Consider the following 27,195-nt stretch of genomic DNA (forward strand, 5'->3'; position numbering starts at 1 on the left):
CGAAAAAAATGCAACGTGTGAACTCAGCCTAAAGCGCTGCGGAATATGTTAGCGCTATATAAAAATAAAGATTATTATTATTAAATGAATTGCCTACCCATATGCTTTAGTCTATTCTGTATTTAGAAGGTATTACTTACAAGTGCTAATATCTGTAGGAAATTCCTCATCCACGGACGGTTGATCACATCGGATATAGATATCTTCTTCTCGCTCTATGATTTCAACTTTAAGATCAATTATATCTTCATCCTGATCCAAGATGCAGACATAGTAACATCAAATTATATAGAAAGTTTAAGACATTTTTTTTAAAGTACCAAAGTAAAATCAGTAGTCAGAATTACTAACTTTTAAGCAGCTTCTCTACAGATCATATACATTTTATAATGGTAACTGTGCTCCATCTACCTGAAGGTCCTGTGGGACAAGAGAGCTTTCTTCTGGACAGCTCTGGAAATACAGATCGCCTGGATATATATCCAGTAAATTCATTTTACTGGATTCATCTGCAGAATATATAAAGTGACTGAAAAAATCCTTTCCATGGGTGATCAAATAATACAAGTATATGGATGACCCTTCACAATAAATTAAAGTCTCCTCTTACCAGATGATGTAGAAGAACAGTTCTGCATAACATACTTGTATGCATCCTTGTGTTGTTCCAAAAACTCCCACTCTTCTACAGTAAAACTGACAGCAATATCTTCGCACCTTAAAGGAATCTGAAACAATATAATACAGTCATCATTAAGAAATGAATGTTGATGTATGCCGTCCCAGCACTCCGAGTACAGCTCACCTCTCCAGTCAGAAGCTCAGTTATTTTGTAGGCAAGTTCTACGATCTGCTCATTTCTTTCATATATTGTTGCGCAAGATGATGGTTCAGTGATTGGGCATGAGGTTTGGCTCCATTCTCCTGATACAAGAAGGCTCAAACATTCACTGGGTGTCTTTTTAACTACTTGAAAATTCTGTGAATGGATAGATAGTAGTTGTAAAATCATAAATAGCCCCCAAATATAGGAAGGTATTGGACAAATGTAGTGGTTCTCCATATTCGACAGGTGAAAGCGGTGTTCTACAGCTGACATCCACTTCTAGTTGCTCACCTTCAACCCCTTAAATGCCACAGTCAATAACAACCACAGCATTCAAGCTGTTAACAGAACAATCAAGTGCAGTACGGAAGTATTTGCAGTGTAAAGTATTAGCAATCAAACAATCGCTTTTTTATATTTCACAACGGTACTTAATGGGATTCTCCGAAAGGAGTGCAGGCTGCTCAAACTGCTGCGGCCTGAGCATAACCTATGCCTCATACTGTCAAGCTATCTTTTGGGCACAGCAGTGGAGCATCCTAGTGCACATGAACCTGTCCTACTAACACTCGGTGTCAGTGTATCAAGATTGCGGATATTTTCATTCTATAGTGATTATATACTGTATATATAAAAGCCAACACAAAAATGTAAAAAGGGAATTAGACCTACCAGTAATTCGGTTTCCAGTAGTCCCTCAGGACAGCACCATGGAGGTAGTCCTCCCTTGACCTATAGCGGGACAGGATCACAGAGAGGGTATGTGCACACGCTGCGGATTCTGCTGCGGATCCGCAGGGGTTTTGGCTCTGCGGGTCCGCAGCAGATTCTGCTGCGTTGTACAGTACCTTTACTTCCTATGGAAAAAAAAAAAACGCTGTGCACATGCTGCAATTTTTTTTCGCGGTTTTGCTGCGGTTTACAATCCGCAGCATGTCAATTCTTTTGTGCAGAAACGCTGCGGTTTCACACCTCATCCATTATGAGGTGTGAAACCGCAGGGCAAAACCGCAGGCAAATCCGCAGATAAACCGCAGGACTTTCACTACAAAATCCGCAGAGCCAAAAAACTCTGTGTGCACATAGCCTAAAAGGTCCCTCCCACCTCCACCCTCCAGTGTTATTTCAAAGTACCACCAAGAATGGATGGAAATGGTCTAAACGCGCCCTTACAAACGCATATATAAGAGACCATTTAACAGCTTCATCTTAGTCTGGAGCCATGGCGACCTGACGGACAAACGATCTGCTGGAAGATTGATCCCGTGCAAGCCTAAACACAAACATAAGGGAGGGAATTAAGGGTGCTGTCCTGAGGGACTACTGGAACCAGAATTACCGGTAGGTCTAATTCTCTATTTCCATTACGTCCCTCCGGACAGCACCATGGAGAATACCAAAGGAAAGATCCCAGGGTGGGTACAGAAGCCCAAGGTTGATTATTATTGAAACTAAGGGCCCCGTCACACATAGCGACGCACCAGCGATCCTGACAATGATATTACCATGTCAGGATCGCTGGTGTGTCGCTACATGATCGCTGGTGAGCTGCCAAACATGCAGCTTCACCAGCGATCAGCACCAGCGACACGTGGGTAACAAGCGAAGCACGTCGCTTAGTTACCCACTGTGTACCTTAGTTACCAGGGAGCTGGTAACCAAGGTACACATCAGGTTTCTAAGCGCTGCGCGCCGCCTAGGTACCCGATGTTTACCTTAGTTACCAGCGGCAGCTCGCTGCTTGTTGGTCTCCCGCCTGTCACACACGGCGATGGGTGCTGGCCAGCGGGACACTAGCGATCAAAAAAATGTCCTGGCCATTCCAGGACGATCAGCGATACCCGGCAGGGGGGCCGGTCGCTGAGAAGTGTCACACATAGCGAACTCTCGCTGGTGAGATCGCTGTTGCGTCACAAAACTTGTGACTCCGCAGCGATCTCGCTAGCGAGATCGCTATGTGTGACGGGGGCTTAAGGAAATACGCTATCTGGCAAGTAATATCTCCTGCCATTACCAACATAGGGCTTCTCATTAGAAGCACTGAAAGGGAAATGTGGATCATCACGCCTGGTTTACCTACAGTATGTTAGACACAGGGAGTCTGGACTCTGGAATCGATGAAAGTGGTGTTGGTGGGGGGGTTGTTGGTAAAAATCCTCCGAAACGAGAGATTATTTCGAACTGCCTCTATACGAGTCATTAGTCCGGACATTATATATAAGTCAACTTATCTATATATACACACATATATACACGCATAGCCTAAAAGGCAATCTCCTCAGTGATATTTATACACCCTGCTTGCCCTGGTGGGAGTAACCATACCCTATAGCTAGAGAGAGTAGTTCTCTCCTCATCACAGAGGGGGATTACCTACTGTGAGGCAATGGGACTATGGGTTCTCAACTCTAAGAGTCCAGGTTACAGATTCTTTATCTCAGGAGCCCTGACTGCTGTAAGAACAGTGGGTGTGGGATCATCTGCCGCAGTGCTGCTGTTTCGCCACAAGGTACAAAGGCAATGATGCAGTCCCTGGCAAACATAATACAACTGACTTATGTGACAAAAATTTGTCTACTGGATTTTGATCAAGGCAACTAGTCTGATTGCCGTATGTGGAGGTTGGGAAGATTCTTTCCTTCCACCTCATGGAATTTACTGCTCCCAGGACAGTAGTATGTCCTTTGTAGGATGAACCCAAAGATGTATCTCTCCCTTAAAAGCTAATTATGAAAGAGACTTGCCTTTAGCACTCAAGGCAGTAGCTCCTTACTACTTTACTAGGCCAATTCAAGCATAGGTGTTTTTTTGTTTTGGCTAAGCTCGGATGCCAAGAATGAAGCAACAGAAGTTGGATCTGGGTCCAAAACTGAAGGACTCTGGGCCCAAGACAAAATGTGAAGTGGTAGGCCAACAATACAGGGTGCGTCCACGCAACAAGGCACAAGTCAGATGGTCTAAGCCAGAGGCCCACAGCCAGAGGCACAAAGCCATAATGCCCGAAGTACTATGAAGCATTGAGGCACCATGGTGTACTATGAAGCACTATGAAACACTATGATGCAATCTGATGCACCAAAGCATTATGACGCAATATGATGTATAGAGACGCTATGAAGCACTATGATGCCATATGAAGCAAAAAGGCACTTATGATGTAATATGATGCACAAGGCCACTATGAAGCACTATGATGCAATAATATTATTATTTCTAAAGCACCATTGATTCCATGGTGCTGTACATGAGAAGGGGTAACATACAAAGTACAGATATCACTTACAACAAATTACAGATATCACTTACAGTAAACAAACTAACAATCACAGACTGATATAGAGGGGAGAGAGGACCCTGCCCTTTCGGGCTTACATGCTACAGGATGGTGGGGAAGGAGACAGTAGGTTGGGGGGTTGCAGCAATTCCAGTGATGGTGAAGCGGTAGCTCCAGTAGTGGTGAGGAGGCAGCGGGGATCATTGCAGGCTGTAACATGATGCACAAAGGCACTTGTGGAACACTGATGCAATATGATGCACAAAGGTACTATGATGCAATATGATGCAGAGGCACTGTGAAGCCCTATGATGGAATATGATGCGGAAGCACTGTGAAGCACTATGATGCAATATGATGCAGAGGCACTGTGAAGCACTATGATTCAATATGCACAGAGGCACTGTGAAACACTATGATGTAATATGATGCACAAAGGCACTATGATGCAGAGGCACTGTGAAGCACTATGATGCAGAGGCACTGTGAAGCACTATGATGCAATATGATGTGGAGGCACTGTGAAGCACTATGATGCAATATGATGCAGAGGCACTGTAAAACACTATGATGCTATATGATGCACAAAGGCACTATGATGCACTATGATGCGATATGATGCAGCGTCACTGTGAAGCACTATGATTCAATATGCAGAGGCACTATGAAGCACTATGATGCACAAAGGCACTATGAAGCCATATGGTGCAACCTGATGCACTCAATATAATGCCAAGAGGCACTATGATGCAATATGATGTGCACAGATATTATGATGCAATGATGCACTATGATGTACTTTGATGCGATATGATGCAGAGGCACTGTGAAGCACTATGATGCAGAGAGGCACTATGATGTAATATGATGTACAAAGGCACTTATGAAGCACTATGATGCAATATGATGCACAAAGGCACTAAGATGCACAAAGGCACTATGATGCACTATGATACAATATAATGCAGAGGCACTATGAAGCAATATTATCCATAGAAGCACTCAACAAAGCATAGAAGCACTATAATGCAATATGAAGCATGGGGCACTCAATATAATGCACAGAAGCAATATGATGCACAGAGACACTCAAGGTAATGCATAGAGGCACTATGATGCAATATGATGCACAGAGGCACTTAACATAAAGCATAGAAGCACTATAATGCAATATGAAGCATAGGGGCACTCAATATAATGCATAGAAGCAATATGATGCACAGAGCCACTCAATGTAATGCATAAAGGCACTATATTGCAATATGAAGCATAGAGGCACTCAATACAATCCATAGAGGCACTATGATGCAATATGATGTGCAGAGGCACAGACAGACTACGGCCCTGCTTTAAGGTGCCAAACACGAGACCAGGCCCACAGTTGCATCCAGGAGAGAAATCTGTCAGGGTTCTGGATAAACCTCCACTCTGAATAGAACATCTCACTTAGCAGACTGACCCTACCCAAAGGAGCTAATTACTGAGCTGCAGCTGGAGGGCCGTCTTCATGGAGACGCTGTGCTGCATTAACCCCATGTGTCCTCCTATGGATGGAGTAGTTAAGTCGAACCATGAGGCGTAACCTGGACATATGGTGTTATTATAGCCTACAGCAGGGTTCCCCAACTCCAGTCCTCAAGACCCACCAACAGATCATGTTTTCAGGATTACCTTTGTATTTCACAGGTGAAGCAATTATCACCTGAGCAATACTAAGGAAATCCTGAAAACATGATCTGTTGGTGGGCCTTGAGGACTGGAGTTGGGGAACCCTGGCCTAGAGGTCCAAGGCTTAGCTGCATATATGTGAAAACATACTGTACCTCAGCACATGAGCAGCTTCGGCACAAAGGCATGAGACTAGCATCAGCCCAGAGGCCTAGGCCCTCAACACAGCATTCCACCGTGCACTTACCTTTGCTGGCTCCATACCTGCTAGAAAAACAGGGGGAACTGGTAACGCCGAGAGCCCACCATGGAGGGAAGCGGCGTCCCATCAGAAATGCTGCATCATTGCCAATGATTTCCTCTCCTGTGCCCCACGAGATCCAGGAAACCAGCCTGTTGCCTGTCTAGTTCTGCACTTCTCTGTTCTACCGTGGAACGCACGCCGACCTGCTCTGGCATCACCAGAGGAGCGACGGCCTTCACCGCCACCCGATCTTCGGACGTAGCGGTGGCTTGCATCCCGGCGTCGGAGCTGAGAGCCTCCACTGCGGGAGGAAGCGGCTCTACCCAGGAGCCTCGTCCGCACCCTGTCTCTATGGCTGAGGGACCCCCACCCAGGAGGGTTTCAGCCACGAACTACTTGACAGGGGGAAGGTTTGGACCAGCCGCTCGATCCCCCTGGGCCCTGTCAAACGTTCACCTTCTATCTTCACTCCTCATGGAGCAACCTCTCACACAACCATCCCCTTTGGGACAGGAAAAACACTGGAGGGTGAAGGTGGGAGGGACCTTTTAACCTCTCTGTAATCCTGTCCCGCTATGGTCAAGGGAGGACTACGTCCATGGTGCTGTCCAGAGGGACGTAATGGAAAAAAGAATTAAAACTTTTAGACACTCCTAATTTATAATTAGTTACATAAAAAATCTTAATACAAGTAAACACGTGTCGCATCCTCACAAACATGTACACACGTGATCAAAATTGTTGGTACCCCTGGTTTAATGACAGAAAAACCCACAATGGTGACAAATAACTTGAATCTGACAAAAGAACCGTATATACAAGTGTATAAGGCCTGTTACACATTTCAGTTATTTGACGTCAGTCAGAATCCGCCAGGTTGTGAAAAAACGGATCCGTTTCCGTTGTGGCACAAATGGATACCACCAGATCCGTATTTTGACGGATCCGCTTTAGTAATGAGTGACTAAAATTTAAAAAAAAATGAGTCTGGGAAAAAGGAAGGAGAGAGAGAGATTTTCTGCCGCCAGACATTATAACGAATGACGGATAACAGCGGATCCGTTGCTATCCGCTATTTTGGCGCAGACAAAAAACGTTTCATTGTCTGTCCACTGATGTCAGCGGATGACAAAATTTTGGCGGATCCGTGGAAAAACGGATCCAACGGATGACTATCCGTCAAAATCCGCCGCTAATGCAAGTCAATGGGAAAAAAACAGATCCGCCAAAAAAATGGCGGATCCGTTTTTTTTTGCAAAACGGTGGATTTTGACTGACGTCAAACAACTGAAGTGTGAAACAGGCCTAAGCCGACCTAAGTATAAGCCGACCCCCCCCCTAATTTTGCTACAAAAAACTGGGAAAACTTATTGAATTATGTATAAGACGAGAGTGGTGCTGCACAAGGGTTAATGGTGGCCCAAGATGATCCATAGATAAATACCCCCCATAAAATGCTGCACAAGGGTTTGGTTGCCCAAGAAGATGGTCCATAGATAAGTACACCCCATAAAATGCTGCACAAGGGTTAATGGTGGCCCATAACATGCTCCATAGATATACAGCCCATATATTGCTGCACAAGGGTTAATGGTGGCCCATGACATGCTCCATAGATATACACCCCATAAAATGCTACACATAGGTTAATGGTGGCCCATAACATTCTCCATAGATATACAGCCCATATATTGCTGCACAAGGGTTAATGGTGGCCCATAACATGCTCCATAAATATACAGCCCAAAAAATGCTGCACAAGGGTTAATGGTGGCCCATAACATGCTTAGTGCATATACAGCCCATATATTGCTGCACAAGGGATATTGGTGGCCCATAACATGCTCTGAAGATATACCCCCCATATACTGCTGCACAAAGGTTAATGGTGGCCCATAACATGCTCCGTAGATAAATACCCCCCATATACTGCTGCTGCTGCAATTAAAGAAAAAAAAAGGCATACCTCTCGTCGCTGGGAGCCAGGTGCCGCCGCTTGCTCAGGCCCTCGGCACTGGCGATATTTACCGGTCACCGTTCCATCGCCGCTCTGTCTCCTGGGTCCTTTGTCAGTGACGTTCAGCAGAGGGCGCGCACTGACTACGTCATCGCGCCGTCTGACCTGAACTTCACAGTCAGAGGACGCGGAGGAAAGAGCGGCGCTGGAACGGGAACAGGTGAATATTGCTCTGCTCCGCGTCCTCCCCCCGCCATACTCACCCCCTCCCGGCGCATGGTCTTAGTCTGAAGCCCCTGCTTCCATGGTCTCGGCACCTCTGCTCTCAGGTTTCAGCAGTCACGTGGTACCGCTCATTAAAGGCATGAATATGCGCATATTCTTGACTTTAATGAGCGGTACCACGTAACCCTGAACACAGGCGCAGGAGACCTTGGGAGAAGAGCTGGGGCTGCAGAGACGGACCAGGAGGAGGTAAGTATGATCTCTGACACCCCGCTCCCCCTCCCCCGCCGACCCTCTGGTCTGTGACTCGCGTATAAGCCGAGAGGACGACTTTCAGCCTTAAAAAATGGGCTGAAAATCTCGGCTTATACGCGAGTATATACGGTAATAATGTATCAAAAATCTATGAAAATGAACAAATGAAAGTCAGACATTGCTTTTCAACCATGTTTCCACAGAATTTAAAAAAAAAAATAAAACTCATGAAATGATGGAACCACTGAAAATAATGTGACAAAAGGGACATGTTAAATCACGGTGTGTCCACTAATTAGCATCACAGGTGTCTACAATCTTGGAATCAGTGAGTGGGCCTGTATAGAGGGCTACAGATACTCTCTGTGCTGTTTGGTGACATGGTGAGTATCACACTCAACATGAACCAGAGGAAGCGAAGGAAAGAGTTGTCACAGGAGATTAGAAAGAAAATTATAGACAAACATGTTAAAGGTAAAAGTTATAAGACCATCTCCAAGCAGCTTGATGTTCCTGTGACTACAGTTGCACATATTATTCAGAAATTTAAGCTCAATGGGACTGTAGCCAACCTCCCTCGACGTGGCAACAGGAGGAAAATTGATGACAAATCAAAGAGACGGATAATACGAATGGTAACAAAACAGCCCAGAAAAACTTCTAAACAGATTAAAGGTGAACTTCAAGCTCAAGGAACATCAGTGTCAGATCGCACCATCCGTCACTGTATGAGCCAAAGTGGACTTCATGGGAGACGATCAAGGAGGACACCATTGGTGAAAAAAAAATCATAAAAAAGCCAGACTGGAATTTGCCAAACTACATGCTGACAAGCCACAGAGCTTCTGGGAGAATGTCCTATGAACAGATGAGACAAAAATTTAACTTTTTGGCAAGGCATATCAGCTCTATGTTCACAGACAGAAAAATGAAAGAAAAGAACGCTGTCCCTACTGTGAAACATGGAGGAGGCTCTGATATGTTCAGGGGCTGCTTTGCTACATCTGGCACAGGGTGTCTAGAATCTGTGCAGGGTACAGTGAAATTTCAAGACTATCAAGGGATTCTAGAGAGAAATGTGCTGCCCAGTGTCATAAAGCTTGGTTTCAGTTGAAGGTCATGGGTCTTGCAACAGGATAATGACCCAAAACACACAACTAAAAACACCCAAGAATGGCGAAGAGGAAAACATTGGACTATTCTGAAGTGGCCTTCTATGAGCCCTGACCTAAATCCTACTGGATAGAGCTGAAACATACCATCTGGAAAAGGCAACCGTCAAACACGAGACAACTGGAGCAGTTTGCTCTTGAGGAGTGGGCCAAAATACCTGTCGAGAAGTGCAGAAGTCTCATTGACTGTTACAGGAATCGTTTGATTGCAGTGATTGCTCAAAAGGTTGTGTAACAAAATATTAAGTTAAGGGTACCATCATTTCTGTCCAGGCCTATTTCATGAGTTTTATTTATTTTTAAATTCTGTGGAAGCATGGTTGAAAAGCAATGTCTGACTTTCATTTGATCATTTTCATAGTTTTGTTTTATTTATTACTACTCAAGCTATTTCTGTGACCATTGTGGGTTTTTCTGTCATTCTACGAGGGGTACCAACAATTTTGACCATGTGTGTGTATATAATATCATGACTGAAACAATTTGTTTTGAGTTTATTTTGAAAAAGTACTAAAACATAAATACAATACAGATTTAGTAACAGTGTAATCACACTCACCTGCACAATAAAGTTAGCGCTGTAAAAAACGATACCCGGAATACAATGGCAGAGTCACTTTTCTTTCTATTCCACTTCAAAACTTTTTTTCCAAAAAGGATTTTTAACTCAAATATAAAATTTTCCGTAGACTAGGGAACTTAAAGTTGGAAGCCATGGTCAACGTTTGTTTAAAACCCCTTAATGTCCAATGACGGACACAGTTCGTCATTAGACATATCCCCTGCTTTGATGAGGGCTCCGGCGCTGAGCCCGCATCAAAGCCGGGACATGTCAGCTATTATGAACAGCTGACATGTGCCCGCAATAGGCGCTAGCGGAATTGCTGTCCGGCCGCGCCTATTAACTAGTTAAATCCCGCTGTCAAAGCTGACAGCGGGCATTTAAATAGCATTTCCAGCTGCCGGGCCGGAAATGACCTCATCGCCGACCCCCGTCATGTGATCGGGGGTCGGCGTCACGTTGCCTGGACAACCATAGAGGTCTCTATGAGACCTCTATGGTTGTTCCAGGCATATGGCTTTCAGCGTCACCCGGTGGTCAGCGCTGAAAGCACAGGAGTAAATTTGCTACATATGGGTGATCTGCTCATTGCCCATATGTAGCAGAGCCGATTGGGTTGCGCATGCTTCTAGCCTCCTATGGAGGCTATTGAAGCATGCCAAAAGTTAAAAAAAAAAATGTTTAAAAAAAAAAAAAAAAAAATTAAAAAAAACTAAAAGTTCAAATCATCCCGCTTTCGCCCCAATCAAAATAAAGCAGTAAAAAAAAAATCCCACAAACACATATTAGGTATCGCCACGTTCATAATCGCCCGATCTATCAATAAAAATAAAGCATTAATCTGATCGCTAAACGGCGTAGTGAGAAAAAAATTCAAAACGCCAAAATTACGTTTTTTTGGTTGCCAAGACATTGCATTAAAATGCAATAACAGGCGATCAAAAGAACGTATCTGCACAAAAGTAGTATCATTAAAAATGTCAGCCCTGCACGGAAAAAATAAGCCCTCACCCGACCCCAGATCATGAAAAATGGAGACGCTACGGGTCTCGGAAAATTGCGCAAATTTTTTTTTTTTTTTAGCAAACTTTAGAATTTTTTTTCACCACTTAGATAAAAGAAGACACAGACATGTTTGGTGTCTATGAACTCGTAATGACCTGGAGAATCATAATGGTCAGATTTAGCATCTAGTGAACCTAGCAAAAGAGCCAAGCAAAAAACAAGTGTGGGATTGCACGGGATTTCACCGCACTTGGAATTTTTTTCCCGTTTTCGAGTACACGACATGGTAAAACCAATGGTGTCATTTAAAAGTACAACTCGTCCCGCAAAAAATATGCCCTCATATGGCCATATAGACGGAAAAATAAAAAACTATGGCTCTGGAAAGAAGGGGAGCGAAAAACGAATACGAAAAATCGAAAAAAGCTCCGGTCATTAAGGGGTTAATATTTCTCTTACTTACAAAGATGTTGACATTTTTCTGATTTGAGAATGTATGACCAGTATTGCATTTCGGGTGGGAATCTTATCAGTGCACTTTTTTATGCATTTTTTTCTTACCAAATACAAGAATTAAATGGAAGTAAAGAGGAGAGATATTAGCTTTTTCTTGTCTATCAGGCTTTCCATTCCAATTCACTCCCGGATCTGGCTAAACTGCAGCAACAATTACAGTAAATGTGGGAAAGCAGCCAAAAGGTCTGGTGACAAGTTGCGCAATCCCTCACCTCTCCGGTAAGGAGGTAGATCATGTTCAAGGAAAGGTTTAGTACCCCTTCTGTCATCAGCTCTTTGCACACTTCCATTTTCGGAGGGTCAATCAAGAAGGCCTCTGTCTTGTAAAAGACTGTTTGCTGAAAATTACCCCGGGTAGAGTCTGAACTGCCGCTGCCTGTGAGAAAGGACAAACAAATGAATACAAATGAAAAATTTAACTATAATGGGACCTGCCTGGTTCAGTTCAGTATTTGGCGCAAAAGAATGACCTCCACGCAGCTCAATATTTCACCTAAAATATAATATTATATATACACTCCCTGACAGAAGTTATGTCTCTTATCCATGTTATGTAAATAAAAGCTTACAACCTGACGTTAAATTCATCCATTGGTTGTATGAATTATTCTTTTGAAAGCTGAAACCCTACAAAATGTGGCTTAGGTTAAGAAAATAAATTGGCATCAATGCAGAAATATTGATCATTTAATGGACCCAGAATGGTCAGATTTTGGCAAGACAAAAGTTTCGTCGGCCACAGAAAGTAATGTGATATTCAAACAAATAATTAACTTAAAATACAAATATATGTTGCATAACATTGGTGAATTAAGTTGTGGTACTATTAGAGTCATATTTAATATTTTGTGTGACTTCCATGAGCTTGAAGGACTGCATCCATGCGGTTCAACAATGATTCATACAATTTATTAATGAAGTCATCAGGAATAGCAAAGAATGCAGTCTTACATGTCTCCCAGAGTTCATCTAGATTCTTTAGTTTTGTCTTCCAAGCTTCCTCTTTCATCCTACCCCAAACAGGCTCAATGATGTTCATGTCTGGGGACTGGGCTGGCCAGTCTTTGCGCACCTTGATCTTTTTTGCCTGGAGGAACTTTGTTGTAGAGATGGATGCATGAGATGCAGCACCATCCTGCTGCAGAATTTGACCCCTTTTATGATCTGCAATATAAGAGGTAGCCAATACTTCTTGATATTTTAGGCTATTGATATTTCCTTCCACCTTGCAAATGTTTTGCACACCCCCAAACTGAATGTAACCCCAGACCATGATCTTTCCACCACCAAATTTAACTGTTTTCTGGGTGTATTTTGGATTCATACGGGCTCCAGTAGGTCTCCTGCAGTATTTGTGGCAGCTGTGGTGTAATTCTACTGAAGATTCATCAGAGAAATCCACCTTCTGCCACTTTTCCAGCGTTCATCTGTTTAGCAGGCTGTGGGACTTTGAAATGCCACACGGTTTTTTATTTGCCTTTTGTTTAGTGCTGGCTTCTGGGCACTGATTCGACCATGGAGGCCATTTCGAGACAGAATCCTACAAACTGTTCTAGTTGACACAGGGACTTGAGGTGAACAGGCCTGTTGGAGCTCTGCTGCAGTGGAAGCATGTTGGAGCCCTCCTGAGCAGTTGTCTTGTGGGGTCTGCCAGACCTGGGCTTGTCAAACGCATCTCCAGTCACTTCAAATCTTTTTCTAATTCTTTGTATTTGACGATGAGACACATTAAAGGTGCCAGCCATCTCTGCAGTGGATCTGGTCTTGAGCCTCTTGATAATCCAGGCTTTGGTTGCAGGGTGGATTTTTGGCATGTTGTCAGAGCTCAAGTTGCAGCTCAAGTGAAGGTCTGGGGTGCTGGGTTTCTTTTTATACACACCCACTAATTAACCGATCATTTACTGAGCACAGGTGAGGATGTAAACTAGGACTGGGTGCATTATATGACCAGGTGACAAAACTTTTGCCTTGCAAAAATCTGACCATTCTGTGTCTATTAAATGATCAATATTTCTGCATTGATGGCAATTTATTTTCTTAACCTAAACCACATTTCGGAGGGATTCAGCTTTCAAAAGAATAATTTATACAACCAATGGATGAATTTAATGTCAGGTTATAAGCTTTTATTTACATAACTTCTGTCAGGGAGTGTACAGGGTGGGCCATGTATATGGATACACCTAAATAAAATGGGAATGGTTGGTGATATCAACTTCCTGTTTGTGGCACATTAGTATATGGGAGGGGGGAAACTTTTCAAGATGGGTGGTGACCATGGCGGCCATTTTGAAGTCGGCCATTTGGATCCAACTTTATTTTTTTTCAGTGGAAAGAGTGTCATGTGACACATCAAACTTATTGAGAATTTCACAAGAAAAACAATGGTGTGCTTGGTTTTGACATAACTTTATTCTTTCATGAGTTATTTACAAGTTTCTCTTTGTTTTCAGCCATTGACATGTCGCAGAGGTTAACACGTGAGGAGCGGATAGAGATTGTGTTGATGTCTGGTGAACGCAGTACCCGGGTCATTGCAGCAGATTTCACTGCAAGACACCCTACGCAAGAAAACTGTCACCATTCCCATTTTATTTAGGTGTATCCATATAAATGGCCCACCCAAAAAAGTTTGCCTCATCACTGAACATAATGTTCTGTGTAAACCGAGGGTCCTGTTCCAATTTTTGTTTTGCCCATTCTGCAAATTCAGCGCTCCGACCTGGGTCATCCTCTTTGTGATACTGCAGCAGCTGGATTCTGTAAGGGTGCCATTTGTGAGTAGCTAATATCCGCCGAAGGGATGTTCGACTGATACCAGATCTGAAAAATATATTTTTAAAAATATTTTTTTTCACTTTCAACTGTATTTGTTCATCCTCTTAGGAGACATGAATCTGCAGTCATCTGCTTGTACTATACACAGAAATACCAAAGTACTGTTGTGTATAGTAATAAGCACAGTCTCCTATAAGCACTAGCCATGGGCTGGCTTTGCCAGGAGAAACGTCAAAGGCCTCCTGAGGAAGACAAACAAAACATGCGTTGGGGCAACGGGGTCACCAGGGTTACCAGATTTTTTACACTGTTTCTTGCTTATTACCTCTCATTCATTTTTTGCTTAGACAAACAGCCTTATTCTTGTTTAATACATCGGCAACAGAGGGATCACACAATGACTAACCACCAGTACGCTGGTATTTTCTGCACTTACCTTATTGATAGTACTATTGCTACAACCCCTGGCAAAAATTATGGAATCACCGGCCTTGGAGGATGTTTATTCAGTTGTTTAATTTTGTAGAAAAAAAGCAGATCACAGACATGGCACAAAACTAAAGTCAATTCAAATGGCAACTTTCTGGCTTTAAGAAACACTAAAAGAAATCAAGAACAAAACATTGCTTTTTTCATTATTTTCACATATCCAAGTGTGACTAATTGTTTAATTTGTGCTCACCAATAGCACCATTGATAACCTTGTCCCCTATAAATTGGAACATAGCAGATTTTTTAATATATTTTTGTATTTTAAATTGATATAATAAAGCTTTATATTTTACTTGGATTATACTCTGTGTTAGGAACGGCGGAACACACTAAATAAAATAAATAATAAAGTGCGCTCGCCGCTCGGGGTCCACTGTGCAGAAGGTGTTATAACTGCTGCTGAGTAATGGCAGACGTGCTATATGGCGGTATAATGCGTACGGGGTTAGACGTCACCCAGGTGCGCAGAGCAATCACTGTTTAATCACAGAGATGCCAGTAGGGGTAAACACAAAAAGGCTGAGCCTGTTAGCGTCACAGGTCTCAGATATATGCACACACGGTATCAGGTCACAGGTGCAGGACCAAAGGCAGAAAGAACTGCGTCCATCTAGACCTACCTTGTGTGCGGTGTCGCTACTGCGGGCGCCAAAGAGAGCTGCAACCTTGCAATTTTGATTTGATTTTTTTTCACATTATGCCAATTACTTTATTTTATATTTTGATAGCTCGAAATTTTAGGAATGCAGTGATAACAAATATGTTTTTTTTCAATTGTTTTATTTGTATTTGTTAGTCTCCTGAGGGGCTTTAAAGCTGAGATTGTCTGAACGCTTGTGCTATGCTGGCAGTCACGTCACCGGTGAGCCGCTGGATGGGTGGAATGACACGCCCCCTGCTGCATCATATTTAATGCCTCTGTCGAGTGACAGCGGCACAGGTTAACAGTAACTGGCTGAGCTCCAATCCACCCATGGCTGTTAAAGACACATGATGGCTGATTAATTCAGCCATCATCCGCTGGGAAAGATATGGGTCCAGCATGCGAGCCCATATTAAAAGTCAGGCACATGACCTTTGACATACATATACATCAAAGATTTTGAAGGGGTTAAAGGGCCTGATCAATGTGTTTTACCCACATTTCAAATGTGAAATTGTGCAAAAATTTTACAACTTTTTCATTTTTTTTAGTTACTCCCAGCCAACTTCCCCCAACTTTTACAAAACAGGGTGGAACTGGGGTTGTAAATTATGCCAGAAATGTACTCAAAACTGGAATTAAATGTGGTGTTTCACTGAAGTCTAAAGATAAGCCAAATCATTAAGAAGGTCCTGCATATTAACCCCTTCCCACAAAAGGACACTGTATTCACATACTGAAAATGTGTCCTCATATGTGGAAGCTGAGCTCCTTTCATACTCAGCTGATACCAGCTAACCAGCTATATTATAGAGCCATCATCTATCTCTAAAGATGCAGCTTGTACAGAGTTCCGGAAACAGGTAATAACCATTTAAATGCCGCTGTCAATCTCTGGCAGAACCATTTAAATGGTTGTGAACTGGTGCCCAGCTCCCATCAGCCCACATGACGCCATTGTGTGGGACCGATGAGCTACTATGACAGATGGGACTTGGTTGCCAGAGTCATATGACCCAGTCCTTATGTGAAGCTCAGCAGTAGGCAGAGCTTGATAAGAGAAATACATTTTCCCTATATATTGCAATACTGTGCCATTGCCGTACATAGTATCAGAGATCAAATCACTTAATAATGATTAAAAGAAAACCACATTTAGTATTTCCATGTTTGTAAAAGTCCTATTAAAATATTGAATTAACCTGATCAGTATAGGCCATAAAGAGAAGACAAATTAAAGCGCAATAATTGTGTTTTTTGGTCACCTCTCTAAAAAAACCTGTAACTAGCAATCAAAGCATCTTATGTCCACAAATATTGTATTAATAAAAAAGTCCATTCACCATGTAAAAAAACAAGCCCTCACTTAGCCCCATTACCACAAAAATAAAAATATCACTGGCAACACAAAAGCAAATAAACTTTTTTTTAACAGTATTCTGAATTTTATTTTAGCCCTTACAATAGAAATAAACAAAAAAATAGGTGCACTTTTTTACACCATCTCATCAAACTTGGAATATTATTCCCGGTGTTTCAGCAGAATACACGGTAAGGTGTATGGTGCTGTTCAAAACTACAACTCGTCCTTCAAAAAACAAGCTCACACATCAATCTCGATGGAAAGATACAAAAGTAGCAAAAGCACAAAAATGAAGAATTCCTTGGCCCTTACAGGGTTAATGTAATAGGCACATCTTATTGTAGTGCACATTTCATCAAGATTGGTGTGCAAATTGTCTGTCTTGAGAAATTTGGCCCCAAGTTTCCAGGAAGTAGAGCGATATACCAATGAATGGATAAGACTTTGTGTTTATCTACTTTAACGTATAATACTGTATAAAAGGTGAATACTTGGTTTATAATTAGTGATGAGCGGACGCGCTCGGATAAGGAGTTATCCTAGTATCTTGGGAGTGCTCAGATAACATTTTTGTGGCCCTGCGGCTGTATGTTTTGTGGCGCAGACATGTAGGCAATCCCTACATGTGTTGATGCTGTCTTCCGCCACAAAACATACAGCCGCAGGGTCTCAAAATATTATCCAAGCACTCCCAAGATACTAGGATAACATTCAAGCATGCTTGGATAACACATTATCCGAATACATTCGCTTATCACCATTTATAACTGATTGACATATGATAGGGAGGGGTGAGAAGCTAAGTGACCCTCAAAATTGCTCCTCTTACCTTGTGATATGTGGGTCTGGTAGTGCTCCATGATGATATCCATGTACAGATCCTTGTGTCCTTCTACATACTCCCACTCCTCCATGGAGAAATAGACAGCGACATCATCGCATCTGATAGGCACCTGACACACAATGATACAGTCATCATCCAGACACCTCACCCATGCCATGTAACGTCACGCTAGTGCTCACCTCTCCCATCAACAGTTCAGTTATCTTGCTGGCAAGAGCCACCATCTTCTTTTTGTTTCTAAGATATGTCAGTGAATTAGCTGAAAACTCCAAGATGAGACTCTGGGTGCAACTCCTCTCCCCTAAAGGATGGCTAACCGACACAAACTCCTCAGATGTCTTCTTCACAACTGTGTAATCCTGTGTACGGAGACACTAATATAACTACATACATTTCCAGGACTACCTAGATGAATTATTGCTTTGTGAAAGAAAAATATTCAGAATTGAGAGTCCTCAGTGGCTGATACCTTTTAATGGCTAACTGAAAAGATGGTAACACATTGCAAGCTTTCCAGACTACTCAGGTCTCTTCATCAGGCAGAGACTAATACAACATCTGAAGAGTCACATATTTATGCACAATACAGCACAGAAAAAATGCAATAGATGAGACAAGTAAGATCAGCCCTTTCAAGACAAATTTATCTGGGCAGGCAGTTTTTTTGAAAGCCAAATCCATCAGCACCTTTAAATCTCCTTACTGCTAAGCCTCTGCCTCCTGAGGTTGTTTCCCAGCAGTGAGCCATCAATAAAGCTTAAAGGGATAGTACTAGGCAGAGAGAAACAACCTAGGGAAGGAGTGGCTGCGACTGAAACAGCAATTAATGCCTCATTTGCATATGAAACTATCAATTTGTCTACAATGCACCGTCAAAAGGACGCAGCTCCAGGAAACGCTAGTGTGAAACTAGCCTTAGCGGTATATACAAATAAAGATTATTATTATTTACATAGAATGGTAGAGTTGGAAGGGACCTCCTGAGTCATCTGGTCCAACCTCCTGCTCAAAGCAGGATTCGCTAAATCATCCCAGTCAGATGTCTGTCCAGTCTCTGTTTGAAGACTTCCATTGAAGGAGAACTCACCACCTCTTGTGTGTGGAGGAGGTCCCTTCCAATTCTACCACTCTAAGATTATATGTAAATACATTGACAGCTTTAGATCTTCTGTTTGTTACAGCATTGTAGACAAATTGGTAGTTTCATATGCAAATGAGGCGTTAAGTACTCTTTCACACCCAGCCGCTCCCTCTCTACATTGTTTCCCTTGCCTAGTACTAGCCATTTTAGCTTTATTGAGGGCTCTCTGAATGTGTGATGTCACCCACATTTCAAAGATCTGCATCTCTATATACAGTCATATGTAAAAGTTTGGGCACCCCTATTAATGTTAACCTTTTTTCTTTATAACAATTTTGGTTTTTGCAACAGGTATTTCAGTTTCATATATCTAATAACTGATGGACTCAGTTATATTTCTGGATTCAAATGAGGTTTATTGTACTAACAGAAAATGTGCAATCTGCATTTAAACAAAATTTGACCGGTGCAAAAGTATGGGCACCCTTATCATTTTCTTGATTTGAACACTCCTAACTACTTTTTACTGACTTCCTGAAGCACTAAATTGGTTTTGTAACCTCATTGAGCTTTGAACTTCATAGCCAGGTGTATCAAATCATGAGAAAAGGTATTTAAGGTGGCCACTTGCAAGTAGTTCTCCTATTTGATTCTCCTATGAAGAGTGGCATCATGGGCTCCTCAAAACAACTCTCAAATGATCTGAAAACAAAGATTATTCAACATAGCTTTTCAGGGGAAGGATACAAAAAGTTGTCTCAGAGATTTAACCTGTCAGTTTCCACTGTGAGGAACATAGTAAGGAAATGGAAGAACACAGGTACAGTTCTTGTTAAGCCCAGAAGTGGCAGGCCAAGAAAAATATCAGAAATGCAGAGAAGAAGAATGGTGAGAACAGTCAAGGACAATCCACAGACCACCTCCAAAGACCTGCAGCATCATCTTGCTGCAGATGGTGTCACTGTGCATCGGTCAACAATACAGTGCACTTTGCACAAGGAGAAGCTGTATGGGAGAGTGATGCGAAAGAAGCCGTTTCTGCAAGCACGCCACAAACAGAGTCGCCTGAGGTATGCAAAAGCACATTTGGACAAGCCAGTTACATTTTGGAAGAAGGTCCTGTGAACTGATGAAACAAAGATTGAGTTGTTTGGTCATACAAAAAGGCGTTATGCATGCGCTGTATTGTTGACCGATGCACAGTGACACCATCTGCAGCAAGATGATGCTGCAGGTCTTTGGAGGTGGTCTGTGGATTGTCCTTGACTGTTCTCACCATTCTTCTTCTCTGCCTTTCTGATATTTTTCTTGGCCTGCCACTTCTGGGCTTAATAAGAACTGTACCTGTATCTTCCATTTCCTTACTATGTTCCTCACAGCGGAAACTGACAGGTTAAATCTCTGAGACAACTTTTTGTATCCTTCCCCTGAAAAGCTATGTTGAATAATCTTTGTTTTCAGATCATTTGAGAGTTGTTTTGAGGAGCCCATGATGCCACTCTTCATAGGAGAATCAAATAGGAGAACTACTTGCAAGTGGCCACCTTAAATACCTTTTCTCATGATTTGATACACCTGGCTATGAAGTTCAAAGCTCAATGAGGTTACAAAACCAATTTAGTGCTTCAGGAAGTCAGTAAAAAGTAGTTAGGAGTGTTCAAATCAAGAAAATGATAAGGGTGCCCATACTTTTGCACCGGTCAAATTTTGTTTAAATGCAGATTGCACATTTTCTGTTAGTACAATAAACCTCATTTGAATCCAGAAATATAACTGAGTCCATCAGTTATTAGATATATGAAACTGAAATAGCTGTTGCAAAAAACAAAATTGTTATAAAGAAAAAAGGTTAACATTAATAGGGGTGCCCAAACTTTTACATATGACTGTATGTAGCTTGGGGAAAATTGATCTTACTTATGGATTCCCTTTAGTAACAATTCCCCAAAAGTTCTCACCTCTCCAATCAGAAGGTAGATGATATCCCAAGTGAAGCTTAATAGACTCTTGAATATTCTGGTTTGGTCCATGTTTATCCTTAAGGGGTCGTTCAAAAAGAGGACCATGTCTTGTTGAGGGATTATACGACTTCAACATAGATGTTCTGGTACTGTGAGAATAAAAGTGCAACACATAAATAAATGAGCACATATTTAAAGGGAATGTGTCAAGAGGAAACCTTTTTTAAAATGTTATTTTTTTTATTAAATACTGTTTTTTTAACTTCATGTCACCATATTTTAATATCTAATTAAAATCATAATGATTTTATAACATATTTCTGTTTTGTTGGCATCTAAATCGTCTGCTCAATATAATTACAGGCAAGGTTAAAATGATAGTAACTATACATAAATAATACACTAGCACACCATTCACGATAAGTACCGTATTTTTCGGATTATTAGATGCCCCAAAACAATAAATTTGGGCGGAAAATGGGGGATGCATCTTATAGTTAGTACGCAAGCTCACCGGGGATTGTGGCAGCGGTGTAGCAGCATAACTTCCTATGGGAACCAGTAGCGGCAGAAGTGTGGCGATGCTGAAGCTCGGTGTTGGCGGTGAGCAGTGCATCATTGGTTTCCCTGCGGCCATTTTCCTGAAGCCGTGGACCAACGGAGGTGGCGCATGCGCGGACTGAGATCTCGGCGGCCCTCAGCTTCAGGAAAATGGCCACCAGAGGCCAGGCGTGCGCAGATTGTTATCTCGGTGGCCCTCGGCTTCAGGAAAATGGCCACCGAGAAACCAATGATGCACTCGGCTATGCTCACCGTGGACAATGGGCCGCAGCATCGCCACATTTCTGCCGCCGGCATCCTGAGGAAGGGACCCTGCTCCATGCAATGCACACTGCTCTGCCTTACCGCTGACACCGGACCTACAGCATTGCATCGCTGGGATACCCCAGAACTGTAGCATTGTCTCACTTCTGCCGCCGTCGGCGGCTTCCTGAGGAAGGGACCATGCCTCCTGGGACCCCGCTCTACCACCGCCAGCCCTCAGGTTAGATACCCTACCTTAAATACGGACGATAAGACGGAACCCCCCCATCTTATAAAATTCTTTTTTTTTTGCCATTTCCCACACCAAAATTTGGGGTGCGTCTTACAGTCCGAAAAATATGGTACTTTCGCATAGAAGTCCTCTACACAGGCTAATTTCCTATATTCATGGAAAGCATAGAAAAAAATGTATTGTTTCAAAATCTCATTTAAATTTTTTTGCTCCTTTAACAATTTCACAAAGCACTATTACCCCCATTGTCACCTGTAATCTGTTATTAAGATCGTAGATCACAATGTACATATGTATGGATTGGTCATAAATTTTAGCGACCCAAATACATTTTTAGAATGATTTCAATCATTATGCTTTTGCTTACCGTATATTATTATGCTTTGCTTATATAGCGCTATCTTATTCCGCAGCGCTTTACACACATCATCACTGTCCCCGATAGGGCCCACAATCTAAATTCCCTACCAGTATGTCTTTGGAGTTTGTGAGGAAACCCACACAAACTCGGGGAGAACATACAGACTCCTTGCAGATGCTGTCCTTGGTGGGATTGAACCCAGGACCCCAGCGCTGCAAGGCTGCAGTGCTAACCAATATGTACAGTATATGTAAACAAAAGAGCACACAAATACCTACTTCACGCACAGAAAAATGCTTCTCATGTGCAGCTACTGCACTGACATGTTTGACTAAAATTCAAATATACAAAGGCCACGTTTCATCAAAGCTTTTAAGCCCACCAAAAAATGGCATAAAAGCTTAGAAAAAGTTGCAGATTTTGTCAGTATTTACGCCATTTTTCCCTGCTCTGCCGAAATAGATGAAGCTAGAGCAGGACAGGGCCTCGCGGGGATGACGCCCTGTTCCTTGCCAGCTCCACCCATTTCAGCGAAGCTAGGAGAAACTGAGGTGAAAACAGCAAAAAAATGAATTAGACAAGCGGTGATGTTTCATACGCCATGAATTGCACTTCCGTCCCTAAAGGGAGTAATTTTCTGACGTAGCACATGGAGGCACCCTCTACTCATCAAACGCTCCAGATTCATGAAGAGGCGTGCATTTCTTCATGAATCAGGAGGGTCTGACTCCACAACGCCTACTCATCAAGACGGGTGAGAAAATCATATTCTATGGGGGTCATGAAAATGATAACACTAATTGGTTTCAATCACGGCAAAATTATTGAACAAGTGGGGCAATACATGCCCTTTACACGTTCAGAGGTAATTTCTTTTGCAACTGTATGTCCTGTGTCCCCTCCTATTCCGATGAATACTGTTTGGGGGTGGATGGGCAATTAGGGGCGCCCATCTTTTTATATAAGCCACTGGGTAAAAAACTTGCTAGCATGATCTTTCTGTCTCCCTTTGCTTCTCACTCTTTCTCCCCATAGAGCAGCGGTGCCCGACATTTCTGACCTTGAGAGCCACATTCAGCTCTGAGAGAGAGGGTCGCGAGCCACATCCCGCTCTCGCCCCCTTACGGTAGTGGCAACCAAAGTCCTTATTACAGGTATAGTGATAACCAAATATTTTCCACAAAAATAACCCCAAAGCAGTACACTGAGATCCACGGGTTCCCACAATACCCCCATTCAGTATTCTCCCATCAAGGAGTCTCACCACACTGTCACATCCAGCTCCAAGCACCTCCTGACAGGTAGTATCATCCTGTCTCTAGCGTGCCATACTTAAATTATCTCTAAACTCCTAAGACCAGTACATGTGTATCCAGAACTGCTCTTCTGTGCAGGGCTACTCATATAATTCACCATTTTGAGATATTCTTTTAATACCCGTTTGCTAGACCTGGAGCTATTGCACCCAGCTGACAGACACCCGCGAGCCACAATTCATGGAACCGTGAGCCACATGTGGCTACTGAGCTACAGGATGGGGACCCCTGCCATAGAGAATTTTAGGCTCTGGAATCTCACCTCTAAACTTTGCTAGCAGATGAGTTGAGCTCTTTTTCACAAAGTGGATGATAAGTTCAGGACGGAGGGGGAGAGATGAAGAAATCGGGGTTTCGGTGAAAACATCTGAAATACGCGATTCAGACTGAACCCCCATTGGAAAATTCCATTTAATGAGGCAGATGGAGACACTACTCTGTCTGACCTATAATCCAACAATGTCTGGCTTCTTAAGTGTGCATAAAAGTGTAGTCAACCATAGTTTTGTGACTTCTGAAAAGAACAACAATGTTGAACAGAGGCAAGACGGACTTCCTGGGTAACTCTGCTGCATCATTATAGTGAATGGACCCATCAACGGATTCATCTGAATCACGTCACTCAGAGATTTAGATGTAAACCCCTATATAAGTGCTCAGCATAGTGCGCAGGATAAATGCGATCTCAAATGTTATGTAAAATGTTCCCAACAAAAGCTTCAATTCAATCCACCAAAAAAGCAAGTTTTCATTCAGGTCTGTCATTTGTCAATGGAAATATAAAGGGCTTCCACATTACTGGTAGAACAAAAGCAAAATGGCTCCTCATCCCCCTAAAAAAAAACCCCCAGAGAATTCTGCACTCCTAAATCCTAATGCCCCCCTTCCCTACTGAGCGCCTAAGTGTGCCTATACTGAAGTTGGCATCCACGTTTGGCATTTCTGTAGCGATCAAAGCCTGCTTAATTTATGGGATTCATGTCTCCAGAAGCACAAGCTGAGCACGACATCGTACTGGCACTACATTGGCAGACTTGCAATTTTCACTCAGCAACATCCACTACTGCTTGTTTCTGGAAAACAATGTTCTCCAATATAATAATAATACATTTTGTTTCTATAGCGCCGACATATTCCGCAGCACTTTACATGTCAGAGGGGACTTGTACAGACAATAGACATTACAGCATAACAATAATCACATAGATCATAACAGATAACAAGAGGAATGAGGGCCCTGCTCGCAAGCTTACAGTCTATGAGGAAAGAGGTAGACACGAAAGGTGGGTGGTAACAGTTGCCCTGATTGTATGGACCAACCATAATGTTAAGTGTGTAACAGTACAGACACAGCGGGCTAATAGATGCATAAAGCATGTGGGAACATGATGTGGGGAACCTGGTTATGGTAAAACATTTGGCTAAGGTTAATGTGTTGAGGCGATCGGCCAGTCTGAATAAATGAGTTTTCAGGGCACGCTTAAAATTGTAGGGATTGGGGACTAATCGTATTGACCGGGGAAGTGCATTTGACTCCAAGAGTCAAAATGCGCTCTGTCCCTCCCATATCTCGTTGTAAAGCTAAGCACTACTGTACGGCCACCTATGAAGAATTGTCACATTCAGCAGAAATTTTGGGACAAACTTGGTGCTATTTTTACCCAATTCTTCAAGTGAAAATGTAAAATCTGGGGCTAACAAATTTTTAGTAGTAAAAATGTAAATAATTTTTTCTTCACCCCCAATAGTATAACTTTCTTTGACACACTTGCGGTGTCAATATGATCACTGCACCCCTAGATGAAGTCATTGAGAGGTGCAGTTTGTAAAATGGGGTCACTCATGATGTAGAGGAGGGGTGGGGGCTGTTCTGGCACCTCAGGGGTTCTGCCAATGTGACATGGCAAACCGCAATCCATAACAAAATCTGCACTGTAATATGGTGCACCTTCCCTTCTGAGCTTTCCACGGTGCATGAAAAGTATTTGCACTTGCAAAACAAACTGAGATCTATTTTTTCTTATTAGTGGTAAAAAATGCAATTATTCTTTCTTCACTGCCTGCCCAGTAGTATAAAATTCTGTGAGGAAAATATGGTGTCAATATGATCACTGTACTCCTAGATGCATTCATTGAGAGGTGTGGTCAATTATGTTGGGTCTGCTTTTATGGCACCTCAGGGGCTCTGCCAATATGACATGGCACCCTCAAACCATTCCAGCAAAATCTGAACTCCAATATGGTGCTTCTTCCCGTCTGAACTTTGCACTGTGCATCAAAATATGTGGTATTGGTCCACTCAGGAGAAATTGCATAACAAATTGTACCATTCATTTTCTCCTATGAAAAAAACTTGAGGCCAAAGCAACAATTTAGTGGAAAAAAAATGTTAATTTTCCATTTACTCAGCCCAATATTATACAATTCTGTGAATCTCCTGATGTTTAGCCCCTTAACCCCCAAGGGTGGTTTGCACGTTCATGACAGGGCCAATTTTTACAATTCTGACCACTGTCCCTTTATGAAGTTATAACTCTGGAACGCTTCAATGGATCCCGGTGATTCTGACATTGTTTTCTTGTGACATATTGCACTTCATGTTAGTGGTAAAATTTCATTCAAATAACTTGCGCTTATTTATGAAAAAAAACGGAAATTTGGCGAAAATTTCGCAATTTTCCAACTTTGAATTTTTATGCCCTTAAATCACAGAGATACAGCACACAAAAAACTTAATAAATAACATTTCCCACATGTTTACTTTATATCAGCACAATTTTGCAACCAAAATTTTTTTTTGTTAGAAAGTTATAAGGGTTAAAAATTGACCAGCGATTTCTCATTTTTACAACACCATTTTATTTTTACGGACCACATCACATTTGAAGCCACTTTGAGGGGTCTATATGATAGAAAATACCCAAAAGTGACACCATTCTAAAAACTGCACACCTTAAGGTGCTCAAAACCACATTCAAGAAGTTTATTAACCCTTTAGGTGCGTCACAGGAATTTTCTGAATATTTAAAAAAAAAAAAATGAACATTTAACTTTTTTTCACAAAAAAAATACTTCAGGTTCAATTTTTTTTATTTTACCAAGGGTAACAGGAGAAATTGGACTGCAAAAGTTATTGTGCAATTTGTCCCGAGTACGCTGATACCTGATATGTGGGGGGGAACCACTGTTTCGGCGCATGGCTGAGCTCAGAAGGGAAGGAGCGCCATTTGACTTTTTCAATGCAAAATTGGCTGGAATTCAGATCGGACACCATGTCGCGTTTGGAGAGCCCCTGATGTACCAAAACAGTGGAAACCCCCCACAAATGAGACCATTTGGGAAACTAGACCCCCCAAGGAACTTATCTAGATGTGTGGTGAGCACTTTGACCCCTCCAGTGCTTCACAGAAGTTTATAACGCCCGGGCGTGAAAATAAAAAAAAAAATCGTATTTTTTTCACAAACATGATCTTTTAGTCACCAATTTTTTTATTTTCCCAAGGGTACCAGGAGAAATTGGACCCCAAAAGTTGTTGTCCAATTTGTCCTGAGTTCGCTGACACCCCATATGTGGGAGAAAACTACTGTATGGGCA

At 42.3% G+C, this 27,195-nt stretch overlaps 1 protein-coding gene across 1 annotated transcript in view; it reads right to left on the reverse strand.

Annotated features, from left to right (window-relative positions):
• LOC141100124 (uncharacterized) overlaps positions 1-27,195 on the reverse strand; it is a 54,362-nt gene that overhangs the window by 13,951 nt on the left and 13,216 nt on the right. The window contains exons 2-9 of the mRNA XM_073588376.1: positions 20,864-21,015; positions 18,004-18,183; positions 17,810-17,933; positions 11,917-12,080; positions 806-979; positions 611-728; positions 412-509; positions 141-252 (exon numbers count right to left, since the gene is read on the reverse strand). Coding sequence (XP_073444477.1) covers positions 141-252; positions 412-509; positions 611-728; positions 806-979; positions 11,917-12,080; positions 17,810-17,933; positions 18,004-18,183; positions 20,864-20,971 — 1,078 coding nt within the window. The 5' untranslated portion in view covers positions 20,972-21,015. The remainder of the gene's footprint in view (positions 1-140; positions 253-411; positions 510-610; positions 729-805; positions 980-11,916; positions 12,081-17,809; positions 17,934-18,003; positions 18,184-20,863; positions 21,016-27,195) is intronic.

Source organism: Dendrobates tinctorius, unplaced genomic scaffold, assembly GCF_039654945.1.
Source record: "Dendrobates tinctorius isolate UK_male_01 unplaced genomic scaffold, ASM3965494v1 ptg000103l, whole genome shotgun sequence".
NCBI lineage: Eukaryota > Metazoa > Chordata > Amphibia > Anura > Dendrobatidae > Dendrobates > Dendrobates tinctorius.